The following is a 19,599-nucleotide window of genomic DNA, read 5'->3' as shown; positions in this document are numbered from 1 at the left end:
CCATACGCCGTCTTAACAATCCTATCAGTCTGGGTGTCAACCTTCAGGGATCTGTGCACATGGACACCGAGATCTCTCTGCTCAACCACACTACGATTAGCCTAGTACTCTGTATGAATCACTTCACACTTTTCTGCATTAAACGCCATTTGCCACCTCTCAGCCCAGCTCTGCAGCTCATCAATGTCCCTCTGTAACCTGCAACATCCTTCTCCACTGTCCACAACTCCACCGATTTTAGTGTCATCCGCAAATTTACTAACCCATCCTTCTATGCCCTCATCCAGGTCATTTATAAAAAGACAAACAGCAGTAGCCCCTAAACAGACCCTTGCAGTACACCATTAGTAACTGAACTCCAGGATGAACATTTCCTATCAACCACCACCCTCTGTCTTCTTGCAGCCAGCCAATTTCTGATCCCAACTGCTAAATCACCCTCAATCCCATGCTTCTGTATCTTCTGCAATAGCTTATCGTGGGGAACCTTATCAAACGCTTTACTGAAATCCATGTACACCATCAACTGCTTTACCCTCATCCACTTCTTTGATCACCTTCTCAAAGAACTCAGTAAGGTTTGTGAGGCACAAGCTCCCTTCACAAAACTGTGTTGACTATCCCTAATCAAATTATTCCTTTCTAGATGATAAATCCTATCTCTTACAATCCTTTCCAAAATTTTGCCCACAACAGAAATAAGGCTCACTGGTCTATAATTACCAGGATCATCTTTCCAATCCGTGTTAATATGTTACTCCTAGTCCCATGAGTGCTAATTTTGTTCATTCTTGTTGAATGCATTTTGAAAATCCAAGTATACTGAATCCATTGGTTTTCGTATTCACCCTACTAGTTATACCCTCAAAGAAAACCTGACCGATTTACTGAACCTGGTTTGTTTCATAAATCCCTGACACTGCTTTATCAATCATATGATTTTCTAAGTGCCCTGTTACCCTGTCTCCAGTGATAGATTCCAGTATTTTGCCTAATGCTATAACTGTCCTGTAGTTTCAGTTTTTCCTTTCCCAACTTGTGTTTGTGAGACTATGTTGCTATTTTCCAAAGAACAGAAACTTTTCTCGAACTTAAGGCATTTCAAAATCTATCCATCCACTTTCCTTGCAGTTGCTCTTTTAAACACTAGAATGCAGGCTATTGGTCAGGACCCATGTGGGAGACTGGCTGTTGGGATCCAAGGAAGTTTGATAAATTGGATCCAGAATTGGCTGAGTGACAGGAAGCATTGGGAGATGTTTGAGGGGCTTTTTTGGACTGGAAGACTGTGTCTATTGGGTCCCTCAGAGACCAGATGTGGGGGCTTTGCTGTTTGTGGTTTATATAAATGATTTAGACAAATGTAGCAGGGTTCTGTAAGTTTGCAGATGATATGAAAATTGGTAGGGTGGCAAGTAGTGAGGAGGATGACCTTGGATTACAGGAAGGTATAAATGGGCTGATCAATGGCAAATGGAATTCAATCTGGTTAAATGTGAAGTGATGCACTTGAGCAGGATGATACAATAGACTATATTATGAACATGTTACCTCTTAAGTTCCACATTTTGGTTAGACTCTTGGATTGCCACTTTCTGGAATGTTTTTGTCTTCTACATGGAGACCAATATACAATAATTGTTGAATACCTCTGCCATTTCCTTGATCCCATTATGATTTTACCTCTGCCCATGAAGGACCTGTTCTTAAATTTGCTAATCACATTCCTTTTTAGATACCTGTAGAAGCATTTACAAAAAAATTCGGTGGGCATTGCTAATCTGATATAAAAACAGAAAATGCTGCAAAACTTAGCAGGTCAGACAGTATCTATGGAGAGAGAGGGAAAAATGATGCTTCAGCCGATTACCTTTCATCATTAGTGAGAAAAGTTCAAAATGAGATGGGTTTTAAACAAGTGAAATGGGGGTGAGGATGTGAAAAGAGCAAAAGGGAAAGTGTATTAGGATGTAAAAGCAGGAGAAATTAAATGGCCGAAAGTGTTAGTGGTGCAGAGCCAAAGAGTGTTAATGAGCCAAGTTATTTTAAATAAAGGATAGATGAGTCCAGAAGAAGTAGGGATTTTAAAATATATTTGTTCATAGGATGTGGGTGTAGCAGGCTAGGCCAACATTTATTTCCCAACTAATTGCCTTTGAGAAGGTGGTGACGTGCCACGCTACCTTTTAAGTGTTGCAGTCAGTGTGTTGCAGAAGCACCCATTGTGCTATGTTAGGAAGAGAATTCCAGGGTTTTGACCCAGTGACGAGAAACAAGACCAAAATAGTTCACGTCAGGATGGTGCATGGCTTGGAGGGGAACTTGGCAGGTGATACGATTCCTTTGCATCTGTTGCACTTGTCCTTCTAGGCCTTGGAGGTTACGTGTTTAAGAAATGCTATTGAAGGATCTTGAGTGAATTGCTGCAGCACATCTTATACATGGGACATACTGCTGCCACTGCGTCAATGGCCTGTTGCTGGAGCTGCAGTCATTCAGGCAAGTGGCGACGATTCCCTCACGCTCCTTCCTGACTTCTGCCTTGTAGATGGTAGACAGGCTCTGGAAAGTCAGGAGGTGAGTCCCTGTCCACAGAATTTCCAGTTTCTGAACGGCTCTTCTAGCTGCTGTATTTATATGGCTTGTCCAGTTCAGCTTTTGGTCCTGGTAAAACTTCAGGATGTTAATAATGAGGATTCAGTGATGATAATGCCAGGAGGAAATGGTAAGATCGTTTCTTGTTGAGGATGGTCATTATCTGCTACTTGGAGTGAATTTTACTTTCCACATATAACCCCAAGCCTGCATATTGTCCAAGGCTTGCTGCAAATGGATGTGAGCTGCTTCAGTATCTGAGTCATTACAGATGGTGGTGAACATAGTGCAAACATCCCCACTTCTAACCAGCTTATGAAAAGAAGGTCATTGATGAAACAACTGAAGATAGTTGGGCCTAGGATGCAACCCTGAGGAACTTGTGCAGCGATGTCCTGAGACTCAGATGTTTGACCTCCAACAACCATCTTGCTTTATGCTAGGTATGACTTCAATCATTGGAGAATTTTCTGCAATACCAGTTCACTTCAGATTTGCTAGAGTTCCTTGATGCCAAGGTCAGTTATTCTCTCCTCACTTCTGGAGTTTAGCTCTTTTTGTCTGTTTTGACCAAGGCTGCAATGAGGTCAGGAGCCGAGTAACCCTGGCTAAATCCAAACCGAACGACTGAGCAGATTATTACTGAGTACCACGTGATAGCACTGATGCTTTCATCACTTTGATTGAGGGTATACTAATGGGGCAGCTATTGGCCAGTTGGATTTGTCCTGTAGGCCAAGCTTGGATAACTTATCAGGTAGCTGCTAGTGTTATGGCTAATTCTGGAGCACAAGACTTCAGTTCTATTGTTGGAATGTTGTCAGGGTTGTCGATTTTTGCATTATCCACTGCAGTCAGTTGTTTATCATGTGGAATGAATCAAAATGGCTGAAGGCTGGCATCTGTGATGGGGTAATCAGAAGCAGGCAGAGATGGATCACCCACCGGGTACTCCGTCCACTCGGCTTGGCATGCTATTGTTGTACCTGTCCCCCAAGTCGATGCCAGGTAGTCCGTCTGGTTTAATTTCTTTTGCAATTTGTTGCAGTTTGAATCAACCGAGTGGACTTGCTAATCCATATAAGAATGAATCACGTTGACCAGATAAGGACGGTAGATCTCCTCCTCTAAAGGACATTAGTGAACTGGATGGATTTTTATGACGACCATTAGTGGTTTTGGTAAACTTTACACTTTTAATTCCAGGTTTAATAAATTAATTTAAATTCCACAAGCTGTTGTGGTAAGATTTACCACAGGGGACCCACATCCCAAGAGCGTTAGCTTGGGCCTGTGGATTATTAGTCCAGTGACATTACCAATATGCCACTATCTCCCCAGAGAATAGCAGAATAATGAGCAACTGCCACCCAAAAGCAAAACCTATTAAGAAAGGGGAAACACAATACAGATGGAGGTCAGTATTGAGTCCAGAAGGTGCTAAAGTGTCCAATCAAAAGGTGTAGAACTATTTTTTGACCTTGTAATATTTTCAAAAAGCTGAACAAGACTAAAAACAGAATTTAGCCTAGGAACACAATGGGAATTTAAAATAACAGGTGACCACAAGCTTGTTGACTGAATGGAAGTGCCCTGAAAGCACATGGTCTCCCTAGTGAACAGCAGACCTCAGATTTTGCAATCTGTTTTTATGTCCCCTAGTTTACTTTCATTCCCTCTTCTAGTTCTTATCAATGACTTAATCATCTCTGGATTCTTAAATCTTCTCAACCCTCTGATTTGCTACCCCCCTTGAAACATTATAAGCTGTTTTGTTTAATCTAATATCTTAATTTCTTTTGAGTCATACCTGGACATAACATCAGAAGTAAGAGTAAGAATGGATGATTTTGTCGCTTGTGACTGCCCTGCCATTCAGTAAGATCATCTGAGCAGTCTTGAGGGATCAAGTGGCCCACTGCTCCTAATTCATATGTTTTGGATGACTGATCTGATGTTTCGTTCATTTTCCTGCCAGTTACCCCCACCCCATAACTTTTGACTCTCTTGTCAAAAATCTGTCTAATCCAGCCTTGAATATATTCAGTAACTGACCTTTATTACTCTCTGGGGAAGTTGCAAAGAGTAACAACACAGAAGAAATTCTTTGCCATCGTGGTATTAAATGGAAGGCGTCTTATTTATAAACTGTTCTGTAGTTCTAGATTCCCTCATGAGGGGAAATGACCTAAATTACCCTGTCAAGACCCCTTGGAATCTTGTATTTCAATAAGATGATCTCATTCTTCTATACCCCGGTGAATATAAGACCACTTTCCTGTGTGTTTTTTTTAATTTTTAAGTAGTGTATATTTGTTGCAAATTATGAATTTGATGTAATTCTGCCAACTTCTGTACTTACATAGTTTGATTTGTTCAGAATTAAGACTCGAGTTTTGGATTTAACTCGATCGTACCCAAACTTGATTTTTATCTTATGATCACTATTTCTTAGAGGTCCTCACTAGTAAATTAACTCACTGTTTCTCATTGCACATTATTAGATCTAAATAGCATGTTGCAAATAGTTATTTCCTCAACATACTAAATGTTAATTTTATTTATAAAAGAACATTCTTAGGAAATTATATGGATTCCATGAGCTCTTTGACCATACTAATAATTGCAAATTTGACTTGCCTGGTTTTTATGAAAATTTAAGTGCTCCATAATTGGATTCCAGGTACTGATTATTAATCAACAGTGTTTTCCATCTGTTTGTTCTATTCACCTTGTGGTGAAAGAAGGAGCATTTCTCCTCGCCTTGTTTAAGGCATAACATAGTTTTGTAAGTATTTTCTAGATTGGAGTTGGAAATTGGTTTTAGAGTAAGGTTTCAAGACCAAGAGCTGTTTTCTATGTAGCTCAAGATAATCCATTCCTTTTTTTGTGCAAGGGGTGAAAACATTTTCTCTTGCTTCTCACAATTGGCTCTGTTTCTCTTTTCAATATATTTCAATTGCTCCACACAAACTACCTTCCATCTACTAGGTTTCTGTTAATGGAATAATTACAGCTCCATATTTTGAATTTTTTTTTTGGTGTTGCTGCTGCCTTTCAAAATAATTGAATGATGATGCCAGATGGAAAATTGTTCATTATTTTTGTGTGGCACTGAAACTTTAAAAAGTATCTAATTTTATTAATTTGACAAATTACATTTAGGTGCATATTGTGGTTCTAAATGACCAATGTCTAAAGTGAAACTTGGGGTAGCAATTTAATTCAATCGCTGATATTCACTTGAAATATGCACTAATAGATGAGGACAAACGTCAAGTAACACGAAGTTATTGGTTCTGTCCAGTTAACAGTTGGAAAAAAAACGCCCTTTTCAAATTAACCAAAAATGAATGTGTTAAATGATGAGGTATGCTTTGAAATCACAGGTGGATCTCTATCTACCATAGTAAAAACATCGTTCAACTCTTCCTATGGCTATCTCTGTTAGTGGTAATGTAATACCCGGAGGAATATTTTCAGAATGGGAATGGGTGTGTTTGGTCTCGAGTCATTTAGTTGCATGGTATGGTTGCTTGGCCATGATCTTTGGGAATGGAATTTCCATGTATAGTTCAGTGGAATGAATTTGTTGGAGGTGTGACACTGTAATGTGACTGGTTTGTTTCTCTATTTAAAAATATATTTCACATTCACTGGAATTGGGCAAATGAGAATAAAATGGTTGAGTTGTGCTTGTAGTAAACACTAGAGGTGGTAGTATAAGATAAGTTGCTGTCTTAACCCTCAGGCTTTGGGATTCTCAGTCCTTTTTAAGACATTATTTTCATGAGATGCAAATAACTCAAGTTACTAAATGCTTTCACAAAGTGACAGAACCACTTTTACATTAAAATATTTTAAACATTTTTCGTTGAAAATACGGTTTGGTCATTTAGGTAACCCAGCTTTTAAGGAATGTGAAGGGAAGATGTATAATTGTAGCTTGTGTACTGTGTCCATATGTGGAATCGCTATTTCTACTTAATGAAAGAATGTAATCTCTTGGATTATGCTGTGAAGGCCCTCATAAATACTCTTTGTGACGAGTCAATTCTACATTGCCGAGCGTTAATGTAATATCTAACATTTTTGAATTTGAGTTTGTTCTTGCCCTCCGCACCATATTTTTCAGTGGCTTAGTAACATGTAAGTGATAGGGATGGTATTTTTAGTAATGGCACTTTGAAAGCTACAGTTTCTCTGGAAAAAGTGGTGGAAGGCTACCACTTTGAACTGTTGCAATCTGTGGAATGAAGGTGCTCCCACAGTATGCAGTTGGTCCAGGGTCGATGAACGAATGGCAATAAATATCCAATTCTAGATGTTGGCTTTGTATAAGCAGGGGGTACTGATGCCAGAGCTGGTATTGTCCCCAAAACAATGCTGTGCTCCTCTTGGCAATTGATGTTAGAGGAAGAAGATGCTCAGTTAGCTTGTTGAGTATGACAGTGCATTCCATAAATCATACCCAATGTAGCCACAGTGCATTAGTGAAAGATGGATAGTGAGTCCAATGGTTTGAATATCAATCAAGTGAATTGCAGTCTCGTTTGTGGTGCCAAGCATCTTGAGTATTATCGTGAATGTCTTTTTCAGGTGTGCTCAGCACAAAGGCAGATTCTTGACTCTTGGCTGTTTCTCTTGACAGTTTTTGCCACTGATTGTCATTGTCTTCTGTTGTTGGGCAGCGTGAAGAGGCAAGTGTATTTCAGCTGGAACATGAATCAAACCTGTTGTGGTTATTCTGAACTGCATTTAGCAAGCCATTATTGAAGCGATCTAAAAAGACAGTACCTAATGGGCAGTTGCGCTTTAGATTATCTCATAATGTAACTTGCACCAAGTTCCATTTATTTATCACCTTTTGCGCTTAGTGGCATAAACTCCTGCTTCTGCCTCTTAATTTAAAAATTCTCATCCTTGTTTTCAAATCCCTCCCCAGCTTTTGCGATCTCTCTTCCTCCAGTTCTGATGTTTCCCATGTCTTTGATTTTAATCATTCTGATGGTTGTTGCTTCAGTTACCTTGACTCTGAACTCTAGAATTCCTTTGCTGAGCCCCTCTGCCCTGCTACCCCTCTCCTTTTTAAAATCTATCTCTTTGTCCTGATACCTCAAAATAGCCTCTGTCGGATTTTGTTGGATAACACCTTTGTGAAGGCAAAGCAGTCTGCCAGTTTGACAACTTGTACACCATCTTAACCTCTTGCTGTAATGTGCACTATTTAGATGACATAGTGCAGCAATTCACCAATACTTCAGTAGTGCCTCTGCAACCTTCAAGGAAAAATAGGGTCCATTGGAGCAAAAATGTCACAAAATTCCCTTCCACATTTCATACACCAGTCTGACTTTGTATATGGCCATTCCTTTGTTGCTGAGTCAAAATCTTGGAACTCCCTACCCCACTGCTGTAGGAGAGTACCCTCAATTCGTAATTGCAGTATTTCAAGAAGATGACATGCAAACATCTTGGCAACTTAGCAATAGATGAGAAGTGCTGATCATATTTGTAACACCGTTCCCTGAGAGTTCATTTAAAACAAGAATCGAGGGGGAATTTCTTGAGTTTGGTTTGTTTTGAAATCGTTATGGTCATTGTTCCCACTGACTTCTGTTTGTTGTGTGTAGCTAGATTGTTGCACTGTGGTCCCTTTAAGATTAACTTGTACATATAAAGGGATTCATAGCGAGGGGGATTGAATTTCATAGCGAGGGGGATTGAACATAAAAGTAGGGAGGTCTTGCTGCAGCTGTATAGGGCATTGGTGAGGCCGCAGCTGGAGTACTGTGTGCAGTTTTGGGCGCCGCACCTGCACAAGGATATTTTGGCCCTGGAGGGAGTGCAGAGGAGGTTTACTAGGCTGATACCGGAGTTGAGGGGATTGAGCTATGAGGAGAGGCTGAATAAACTAGGCTTGTACTCGTTACAGTTTAGAAGAATGAGGGGAGATCTCATTGAGACGTATAAGATGATGAATGGGATGGATAGGATAGAGGTGGAGAGACTCTTCCCGCTCAAAAAAGGACAGTAGGACTAGGGGGCACAGCCTCAAGATAAGGGGGAGGCAGTTTAGAACAGAGTTGAGGAGGAACTTCTTCACTCAAAGGGTGGTGAATCTCTGGAATTCTCTGCCCGTTGAAGTGGTGGAGGCTGCCTCGCTAAATATTTTTAAGAAGCGGGTTGATGGGTTCTTGATAAGAGAGGTGATTAAGGGTTATGGGGAGAGGGCGGGAAAGTGGAACTGAGCCACGACAGATCAGCCATGATCTTATTGAATGGCGGGGCAGGCTGGAAGAGCTAGATGGCCTACTCCTGCTCCTATTTCTTATGTTCTTATGCTTGTGCTGGGACGTTTTGATCCCTGCATAGCCTCACTCCACGGCTTAGAGGGAATGCTGGGAATTACCTCATGTAAATTTTAGTTGTACCTATCAACCCAAATCTGGATATCATCCCATTCTGGCTGTAGACTGGCATAGGCGTGACTGATATTGGTAAATATGTAAATTTTAATTTTTTAAATATACAATCTTGCAATGTTAATGTGCGTTCAACAACTGTTCACTAATGTAATGCTTTTGCTAAATTCCAGTTTGTTTTCTCATACATGGCTTTCCTTGAATTCTTCCCCCATTTCGTAACGCGTTCTAATCGTTAACTTTTTTTATTGAAACTTTATTTTTTACTTGGAAAGCTGTAAATTGTAGTTGGTGTTAATTTGATTGTCAACTGCAAGCATGTTGGGAAAAAAAGCTCTGGAGCTATAACTGAAGTTTTTGGAAACTTACCAGCTGCTTTCATCAGCTTTGTACATATGGCACAAGTAACACCACATGCATCTCAACTATTTCACACAAGTCAAACTCACTGTGGAATATGAATTCTGTTTCAGGAGTTTAATTATATCTGCTCATTCCTTTGCTCTGTATTGTCTCTTCGTCACTGCTACCACTTCTAAGACAAAGGAGAAACTATATCCACCAAGGAAATTATATATAGTGGCTCTATGCTAAAACTTAGTTTATTGCTTTGGACATCAATAGTTTATAAGTAGTTTCAATTGCAGTAGTTTAAAATCAGAGTTTCAGCTAATCTTGTAAAGTGAATTGAGACATTGTAGTATGACTCTTTGTGACTTTGTGTGGAAGATTGAAGAAATTTGAAATCGTGGCATGCACTTCTCATTTGGATTTTTATGGAGAATAATGATTTGTGGCTTTTCCAATAATGAAAAGTAAAGTATGATGATGGGCATCTGTCATGAAGTGTAGAAACTTAGCAGTACAATTAGAGTACTTGCTTTCAAATTTAGGTTGTCAGTGATTTTTTTTTTGTTATGCAACATGGTCTAAAGTATTGGTGGCAGGGACAGTTTGTGGTGCAAAATTAAATTTCACACTGGAGCCCTATTGTATAACATTGAAGTACTTTGGTTTTTCTGTAAGTTTTTGATATTTGAGCTTGATAAGTCACCTCAGGTGGTTGAGCTGGGTATTGTACTGTTCTACACAAAGTAATTTCCTCAGCATTTTTCTCTTCTCATTTTGAAAATAATTCTTGACAGTGGAAGGCTGGTCTAAGTTTTTGAAAAACTTGAAACAAGTTGAGCAGAGATTAAGATAAACAGATTTTTGTGGTGCAAGTTAAAAGAATATTGCACTGTATTTTGTCTATAGGTTTATAACCTCTGCTTATGTTAGGGCAAGTAGCTGTTTTTTCCAGCTTTTTAAAAACTTCTTCAGATGTATGATTTCAGAGACAGGTGCTAATTAATCTTGTGCTTTAAAAAAATGACAGCATGCCCATTCTTTTGAAATACAAAGCTCTAGACTGCAAACTTTGGACCAAGTTGTATCCTTGGAGTGGATTTTTTCCCCCAAAAAATGAATTGTTTTTAGAATGAGTTTGTTGGAAGAAAGTAATCAGGAACTGCTAGAAGTAACTGCAATTCTTCACTTTCCTGCTTGCCTTTAGCATGGAGAATTTCAGGAGTTTTCAGGAACCCAAATACAAGTCCTTGGAATCTTGTGTTTCTCAGTTATTAAATTGAGAACACTCCATGGAGCAAGCATTTCAAATCTTGGTTCAAACTCGCAGGTTGAAACTAATCTGGCACTAATACTGTACAATTTATCAACATTTTCTAAAGCAAGCCAGGCTTCAGAACTCTGGGATCTTTAATGATTTCCCATGGGTAATTCAAAATTTAGCCTGTATTTTGATTTTTGCAAAAGACTTTTGAAGTGTTGCACACAGTGAATAGGAAGTCAAATTGATTGCATTTATGAAGGCAGAAATTGATTATTAATGGTAGGAACTCTGTGTGGGGTCCGGTTACCAATAATGTGGGTAAAGCTATTGGAATGCAGGTGTTTGGTTTGCAGTGTGACTGATGTGTGGACAGATATAGAGTGATGTATGTGGGTTCTAATGATTCCAAGTATGCTTCCGGCTGCAGTGCAAGAGACTGACCTGGACTCATTTGTAAAGGACAAATGTGTTCCAAATAAGGAGAAAATGAAGGGGGTTTTAAAATGTTTGGTAGTTAAGGATAAAATGAGATATGCAATGATTGCCTATTAAAAGCCTCTGATATGTTGTATTGCCTATTTTGCAGATTTTGGTTTTCTTAAATTGGAATAGAAGTAAGTCATTTAATCTCTTGAGTCAGTTCTGCCATTCAGCTTGATCATTGCTGACCTGCCACATAACTCCATCTGCATTTGCCTTGTATTCCTCGTTTTTTTAAAAACAAATTTATTAATCTCTAATTTAAAATTAACAGTTGATACAGTATAAATTGCTGTTTGCAGAAAAGAACTCCAAATTTGTTAGCATCCTTTGTCTGTGGGAGCACTCCTGAAACGTCTGGTTCTAATTTTCAGATTGTCCCCATGATTCCCCATCTATTTTTTTGCTCCTCAATGTCCCTGCGGAGGAGATAGATGCTTAAAGAAGTCTTTACCCTTCTCAGCCTTCTGGGTCAGTTCTTTATCACTCATTTATGAGATTGGGGCATCGTTGGTTTGACCAGCATTTGTTGCCCTTGAGAAGGTGGTGATGAACTGCCTTCTTGAACTGCTGTGGTCCCTGAGGTGTAGGTATACCCACAGTGCTGTTAGGGAGTGTATTCCAGGATTTTGACCCAATGACAGTGAAGGAACGGCAATATGTTTCCATGTCAAGATGGTGAGTGACTCGAAGGGGAATTCCAGGTGGCTCGTTCTTGTAAATGGTCTTGGATTGCCACGATGCTGACTAAGGAACCTTGGTGACCTCCTGTAGTACGTTTGTTTTAGTGTCACAAATAGGCTTGCGTTAACACTGCAATGAAGTTACTGTGAAAACCTCTGTTCGGGTACGCTGAAAGAGAATTTAGCAGGCCAGTGCACCTAACGAGCATGTCTTTCAGACTGCGGGAGGAAACTGGAGCATTTGAAGGAAACCCATGCATACATGGGGAGAACACGCAGACTCTGCACAGACAGTTAACCAAGCTGGGAATTGAACCCAGGTCCCTGGAGTTGAGGCAACAGTGCCATTTGCTTTGCCATGGTACACATGGCTGTCACTGTTGGTCAGTGATGGACAGTTTGAATGCTTGTGGAAGGGGTAGCAATTAAGCATGCTGCTTTGTCCTGGATGGTGTTGTGCTTTGTGTTGTTGGAGATGCACTCATCCAAGCAAGTGGAGAAGATTCCATACACTCTAGGCTTCTCTCTTGCAGACGGTAGTCAGGAAGTGAGTTACTCGTCACAGGATTCCTAATCTTTGACCAGCTTGGTGGCCACAGTATTTATATGGCTAGTTTAGTTTCTCATTGATTCGGTGATTGTCATGCTACTGAATGTCAATGAATGTTACTTGCCACTTGTCAGCCCAAGCCTGGATATTGTCTAGTCTTGCTGCATTTGGACATGGATTAACTAATGATCGACTAATTCAAATTATCCCTCCTCAAAAGGATCAACTTCACCTGAAAATGTTCTCATTGTTCACTTGGTTGTACTTTTCCTTGCCGCACAAATCTGTCCATCTCCATTTGGGCCAATAAATGTGCTGTTACTCTCTGGCACTGCTGCCATGACAGGGAAAAGATAAACCTGTCAAATTAATGGCAATTTCACGCGGTTTTCATTCATAACATTGCTGTATTACAAGTTGGAACCAGCGGTTTCTTGCTCACATTTCATTATTGCCCGTTCTGTTAAGATTTTTAATGTTGGCATCTAGATTTGACTACCGAGAAATACTGTTGCTTAGAATTTTAGAATGATGTGCCCAAAAAGTAGTAGGAAAAAATTTAAAATGAATTCTGTTGAAAGAAATAACTGAATTTATCAACTTAAATAGTGAAGTGGCAAAATTTAGGTATTTTCAAGTTGTGTGCATCAAGTTCACTGATTTTTGCAACCACTGATTTTTTTTTTATAGGGATTTGAGCGAAAACCTATAGTGGATCAGATATAATACCAATATTTTCCGAACAATGAGGGAGCTGATTTTATTTAATTGGCACCCAAATTCAAGATGGGTATTATTATGGTGTTTATTCTGAGAGTCACATGATTAGTGAGTTTGATATTCATCTCGTCTTACATATTCATGCTCTACAATAAGTGAAATGGGCCCTTTTAATTGTTGAATTTGTTTTGATGGTTTGACTCAGGTAGCTCAGTTTGCTCAAAGTGGAAAATTAATGTGCTTATTCCTGATTTGATGATTAACTCTTCAGAATGATCGTTCTTAAAATGATTGTCTTTCTTCCAAAATACAAATTTTAAGAAAGTAAGGTGTAATGACAATCTGGTTCATAGAACTACCATAAGGACTTCAAACACTAAGTGAAAGATTATTTGTATTATTTGAATTGGTAGCAAGAAATGCAAACTGAAGATGAACAAAGTTAAAATTATGAAACAAAAATTGTTTTAAACAAAATCTGCTCCTCGCTATGGACAGTATTCCCTGTTCAGTTCATCTTGTTTAATTTCCTAGTTGACAATTGTATGGTACGTAATACATAATGCCACAAGGTCAACTAATAATTTTTGAACCAGTACATGTGTTAAGAGTCCATTGGCACTTTTTGGGGAGGTAAATCTACCTAAAGATTTATAAGATGTTGAGAGGTATAGATTGGGTGGCTTCTCAGAGGCTGTTTCCCAGGGCTGAAATGGTTGCTACGAGAGGACACAGGTTTAAGGTGCTGGGGAGTAGGTACAGAGGAGATGTCAGGGGTAAGTTTTTCACTGAAGGTGGTGGGTGAGTGGAACCGGCTGCTGTCGGTGGTGGTGGAGGCAAACTCGTTGGGGTCTTTTAAGAGACTTCTGGATGAGTAAATGGGATTTAAAGGGATTGAGGGTTATGGGTAGGGCTGGTAGGTGGGGATATGATCAGCGCAACTTGTGGGCCGAAGGGCCTGTTTGTGCTGTGGTGTTCTGTGTTCTAAATGGTTTGCTGGAAATAGCCTAAGTAGATGATTTAAGAAAGAACTAAATAACTGTTTATACGATGCCATTCAGAAACCTCAAAATTCCTAAAAGCACTTCATTTTAGTGTTTTTGTAACAGTGAAAACACTTCAATGTTGAAAAACTAGGCAGAAATAAGTGGGAAGGAGTAGGCAGAGAAATGGGTTAGAATTGGATAGCTAAAGTTTAAATGCTGGCAAAGGTACAATTTGGCTAAATGGTAGCCTCCTGTGCAGCAGCATCTTTGTACAAGGATATAAAAATATAATGATGGCTATACTTTTTCAGTAGTTTCTATAAAGCCATTAAATTGAGAATTTTCTATCCTGTAAACACATTATCTTCTCTTGTATCATCCTTCAAAAATGAGAAGTGATAACTATACTTGGGCTACTGTCAATGAGCCTATTTTGCTCAAAATTGCTGATTTCATAAGCTGCCATCGCAGTCATAACCTCAGGCCAGGAATGCCTCTGCCTCAAGTCCCAGACTTCGCTGTTGCCAGGTAACAGAAGGCTATCTTTACTTCAGCCTTTTTCTTGCATACTGCCCCACCTTTCAGTTTGTTCAGTGCTGCTCCTCGCTATGGACAGTATTCCCTGTTCAGTTCATCTTGTTTAATTTCCTAGTTGACAATTGTATGGTACGTAATACATAATGCCACAAGGTCAACTAATAATTTTTGAACCAGTACATGTGTTAAGAGTCCATTGGCACTTTTTGGGGAGGTAACAATTTATAACTGAGACTTGGCAGAAAGTGGCAATTGGATAATGTTAAAAGCCTCATTGAATTTTAAGACTCATTGAATTAATTGGAAGTTAGCTGCTTGCATTGATGATGATTTTGCTGGTTTAAAAAAAGGGCAGGATGAGAAAGGGCCAAAAACTAGGAAGTTATTCTGGGTCTATTTTACATTATTCACAAACAAGAAACAAACACTAATTTTAAAGAGGTATAACTTGCTAATGTGCAGCTTTGTATTTGGAGAAAGATTGTTTAACAACTTGTATTTATATATGTACCTTTTTAATGCATTAGAATATCCCAAAATGCTTTGCAAGAGGCATGAGGCAAAGGAGCATTGAACTAGAGAAGATGGCATGGATGGTCAAATTGGATCAAAGTGGGATTTAAGGAGGAGTCAAAGGCTGTTAATGGGCTTGGTGGATCAGGACAGAGGTGATTGCAAGAATGAGTTTTTTGGCTGTGACTCTCGAAGTATGAACAAAATCTTCAAGGAGATTAATTATTTCTTGGCGAGGCAGAGAGAATTCATGGTTTTGTCAATTTCACCCAGCCTTTTGAAAGGAACGGGTCAGGGTCCCTGCGTGCACGCACACACGCTCCCCGCACCCCCTCCCCCCCCCCCCCCCCCCTCTGCCTGCAGAGGAGTATTGATACATTTAAGGCTTTGTTATTGGATGAGAGTAGAAAATCTTATTTAGAGTTGGTCCCTGAGCAGGAATGAATCTTAACAACTAAAATAGGATTTAAATATATTGACCTAAAGAAGTTAGAATTTTAATTGTAGGTTGTTGCGATGCTGCTAACCACTTCAATAGTTTACAGAACTAAATGGAAATAGGATTTCGGTCTTGTGGATAGAATTAACTCGTATACAATGGGAGAGATGGGAAGGAAACTAGAGTTGCAAAGGCTTGGGGAGGGTTTGGTGCGGTGGGAATGTGGAAGGATGGGACAGTACTTGACTAGATTAAGAAAAGTAAAAATTAAGGGGGCAGAAAGAAAAGTTAAAAGCACAGAGCATGTGGCCTAGTACTTGATGTGATCTTGCCAAATTTGACAGGTATTTGGTAGTTTTAAAGTCTATGCATTTTACTTGTCTTGTAGCCAACTCCTAGTCTATCTTAGAAAATTCTCTGCTAGATGGCGGCTTGAAGTAATGTGAATGATTTGTTCAACTGCTCAGGCAGTGTGCTTTGGTGCTGCTTTCAGCCAAGCTGTTGTGAAAGTGTAGAGCCATTTTCACAAATTTGGTATTGTTCTGTTTTGTTGTTGAGTTTGACTGAGCAAGACATTGGGCCTTGAACAGCTTGGAGAAAAGAAAAAAAATCACCTGCTTAGGAACTTTCGATAGTAGTCATGATGTGGGTATGCCGGCGTTGGACTGGCGTAAACACAGTAAAAAGTCTGACAACACCAGGTTTTAATCCAACAAATAAATTGGTTGGATTAAAACCTGGTGTTGTCAGACTTTTTACTAGGAACTTTCGACCAGCCAACACTTCAAATCTGCTCTTGACTCATCATTGTTGAATCATTTAAGAATATAGGTGTGAGAACTTCATCTCATTAGCCTGCAAGGTTTATCTCCCTGATAGGGTCATGAATGATATTTGCCTTTGACATTGATTGTAAATCTTGTTTCAAGTCAGCAAGACTTAAAGGAAATATATAATCTTAACATTTTAGAGATAGTGAGGAGAAGGAAATTGCTTCAACATCGGTGAATTTTGCACATTTAAGTCATTCATGAATAATATTATCAGGCATACATTTCAAATCTTAACGGTGTTTATTTTAGGCACATTATGGCCATGTAAGGCCATCATTTATGTAATTGCATAGTCTGGATCCATTTCTGCTCTTAAATCTATAACTCCAACGGGTTTAAAATTAAAAGGCTTTTTAAAAATACATTATTGAACTTCTAAGTAAATAGCAAATATTACCTGTCGGTGTAATATTGCTTATTCCAGTTGAGAAAATACTTTGATTTGTTATATAAGTTTGCCCATTTAATGAATTAAACAAGATTCAGTTGCTACTCATTGACATATTTGAAGATTCTGCTTCAAAGGAATAAATTCAAAAGGAAATTGGTTCTCATCATCTTTTTCCGCATTGAGTAATCATTTCAATTTCATTGTTCTTGTGAATGAATTGCTACTGATATGAGGACTTAGTATGCATTTACATTTTTGAATGATTTGTTCAGAAGTTTTTTGCTCAAACTTTGGGCATGACAGGGGAGAAAGCTGCACTGGGAATTAGTAATGCTAATTTAAATTTCTGAATCATATCTCGTGAGATGCATGTTTTTCATTAGTCCTGATTCAACTATGAATCTCAAACCCTTGGGTCACAGTTATCCATTGCCAGAATTTTGAATCTTTTTACGGGACAATTGCAACATAACCATTACTATATAGTATTTTCAGAGTTTTAAAATTTGAACATGTGTCCATCACTTAATATATTTTCTTCAGATCTATGACATGATCAGTTTCCATTGTGTTAAAAGGTGTACTGTAGGTGGCCATTACTGTGTTTTTTCTCAATTTTTCTCTAATGCTGAAAGAGGTAGGACTTCACTTCAACTATTTCTTTCTCTAAATATTAAAAAACAACTTTAGACTTTTTACTTTTAAGTCTTATAGCCACTTGGTTCTGCTCCACAAAAATCATTGTATATGCTCAGTAATTTTAAACCAGATTTGATCAAATTTGTGATGGACAATGCTGTGATTAATATCCTGGCATGTGGCTGATGTAATTTATTTAAAATTCGGCATTTCCAACATGTGCTACTTTGATTTTTATAAGCACCAAGTTTTTCTCTTTAAATTGGACAAATCATCTAAAGAATTATCTTCTCCTGAATCAGTCACAAGCTGGAAAAATTAAGTTTTCAAAAACAGAACAACTATGATTTGACTGAAAATGGATTTTCAGGTGGAGGAAGATTTAACTATAATTGTGATGCTAAATTGGAGCGCATATTGAGTCTTCAGCAGAACATAAGAATAATGTATTAATGTAGGACCATAGAGATGATTCAAAACTTGGAAGCATTGGCACACTTGTACTGCTCCCGAATAAGCCCCAAAGTGGATCCTTTGGATCTTCAGCTGAATGCCCCATTAGTGAGAGTGTAGTAATTTGTTTCACTAACAGAACAGATCAGAATCAGATTCTTTCCTTGGCCTATCAGCCTGTACAAATTCTTCTGCACTACATATTTTCTAAAATAAGGAGTTTAGGTTAAATATTTGAAGTCATTCTACTTATTTTTTTTCTTTTTCCTCTCCTGAAGATTCAGAATGGGAAGAGATATATGGTATGTGTATATTTATGGTCTGTTTGCCCATTGCCTTGATTTTTGTGTTTGCTGTTTGTGTGAAGATGGTGGTTTTATAGTTTTTTTGCCCCCAGTGCATTCACTTTCTGTTGCATGTTTTATGGCATTCAAAACAGTATGCGAAGCACAGTACAATTCTAAATTCGAGATGTATGAGAAATGAGTCACTAGTAGCATGTGCTTTTAAAGCCAAGCTATTTTCAAGTTTGAGGTAATATCATTTTAATATGGAAGTAAATTCCTTCATTTTATATTCCCCTCGTAGTTTTCAACTTTGATCACAATAAATATCTGGTCAGTGGCAGAATTCTTTTGACTTCCTGGATGAATGATTTGAGACAATATTCAAGGAGGTTCTATGATTGCATAATACACACTGTTTTGCTGTACCATGATGTTCAGAAGCATCTGAATTGATATAAAGTGCATGTTACTTTCTTTTAGTTGGACAGCAAGCAAGATAATCTGTTTGCTTAATGCAATTATCTTAAAGCCATGCTTTTAGAGAAAAATACTCCAGTTTGGAGTTGAAGGTTTTACCATGTACCGCATGTTTTGACTCTATTTTTAGAAAATAGAACTTTTCAATGGCTTGTGCTGCAGATACTTTTAATCTGAGCTCTAGCTTGTTAGGTGGCATTATAAACGCTTGTGGCACTTCAAAATGTAACTTCCTTGGCGTGCAAGTGTTTGAATTATTCCTGTGGCATGGTGGGTTGGGCATAAGTTATGCTGTTCTAAACATGCCTCTATGGTAGGACTATACATCACTGAAGCATGTCTTTTGAACACAAAAAAGAATGCAAATGTAAATGGTTTTGTTTTGATTTCATTATTTTAGTTTCCTCCTTGTCTGCTCCCTTCTACTTGCTCATTTTTCCCTTTCATAATATTTGGCATTTTTGTTGGTTTTTCTGTGTAGTTTATATTGCTAGCTCTGGCACACCATGAGTAAATCTAGGTGGTACCTTTTTTAATTGAAGTGAACACATTTATTTTTCTTGTTCCACTGATCAGGTGCAATTTAACATTGCTTATTTAGTTCCTCCTTGAGTTTGTGAAGTATAGGAATTTCAAATCCTTGGTTATCAGTTGCGATTCATTTGGAATAATTTAATTTGACTTATTATTGTCACATGTATTAACATACTGTGAAAAGTATTGTTTGTTGTGTGCTACACAGACAAAACATACCTTTCATGGAGAAGGAAACGAGTGCAGAAAGTAGTGTTCAGTCATAGCTAGGGTGTAGAGAAAGATCAACTTAATGCAAGGTAAGTCCATTCAAAAGTCTAACAGCAGCAGGGAAGAAGCTGTTTTTGAGTCGATTGGTACGTGATCTCATACTTTTGTATCTTTTTCCCAACGGAAGAAGGTGGGAGAATATCTGGGGTGCTTGGGGTCCTTAATTATGCTGGCT

At 38.6% G+C, this 19,599-nt stretch overlaps 1 protein-coding gene across 12 annotated transcripts in view; it reads left to right on the top strand.

Moving 5' to 3' along the window:
* ankhd1 (ankyrin repeat and KH domain containing 1) overlaps positions 1–19,599 on the top strand; it is a 167,367-nt gene that overhangs the window by 41,552 nt on the left and 106,216 nt on the right. For 2 of the 12 annotated variants that reach the window (XM_080201530.1, XM_080201528.1), the window contains exon 3: positions 18,135–18,158. The exons of the other annotated variants lie outside the window; for them this stretch is intronic. In XM_080201530.1, the coding sequence (XP_080057656.1) occupies positions 18,135–18,158 (24 nt within the window). The remainder of the gene's footprint in view (positions 1–18,134; positions 18,159–19,599) is intronic. 12 annotated transcript variants of the gene reach the window in all.

This window comes from Carcharhinus amblyrhynchos, chromosome 13 (assembly GCF_965287045.1).
Source record: "Carcharhinus amblyrhynchos chromosome 13, sCarAmb.v2.hapA, whole genome shotgun sequence".
NCBI classification, from domain to species: Eukaryota; Metazoa; Chordata; class Chondrichthyes; order Carcharhiniformes; family Carcharhinidae; genus Carcharhinus; species Carcharhinus amblyrhynchos.
The sequence above is the reverse complement of the archived record's forward strand: the minus strand, read 5'-3'. Positions and strand labels throughout refer to the sequence as shown.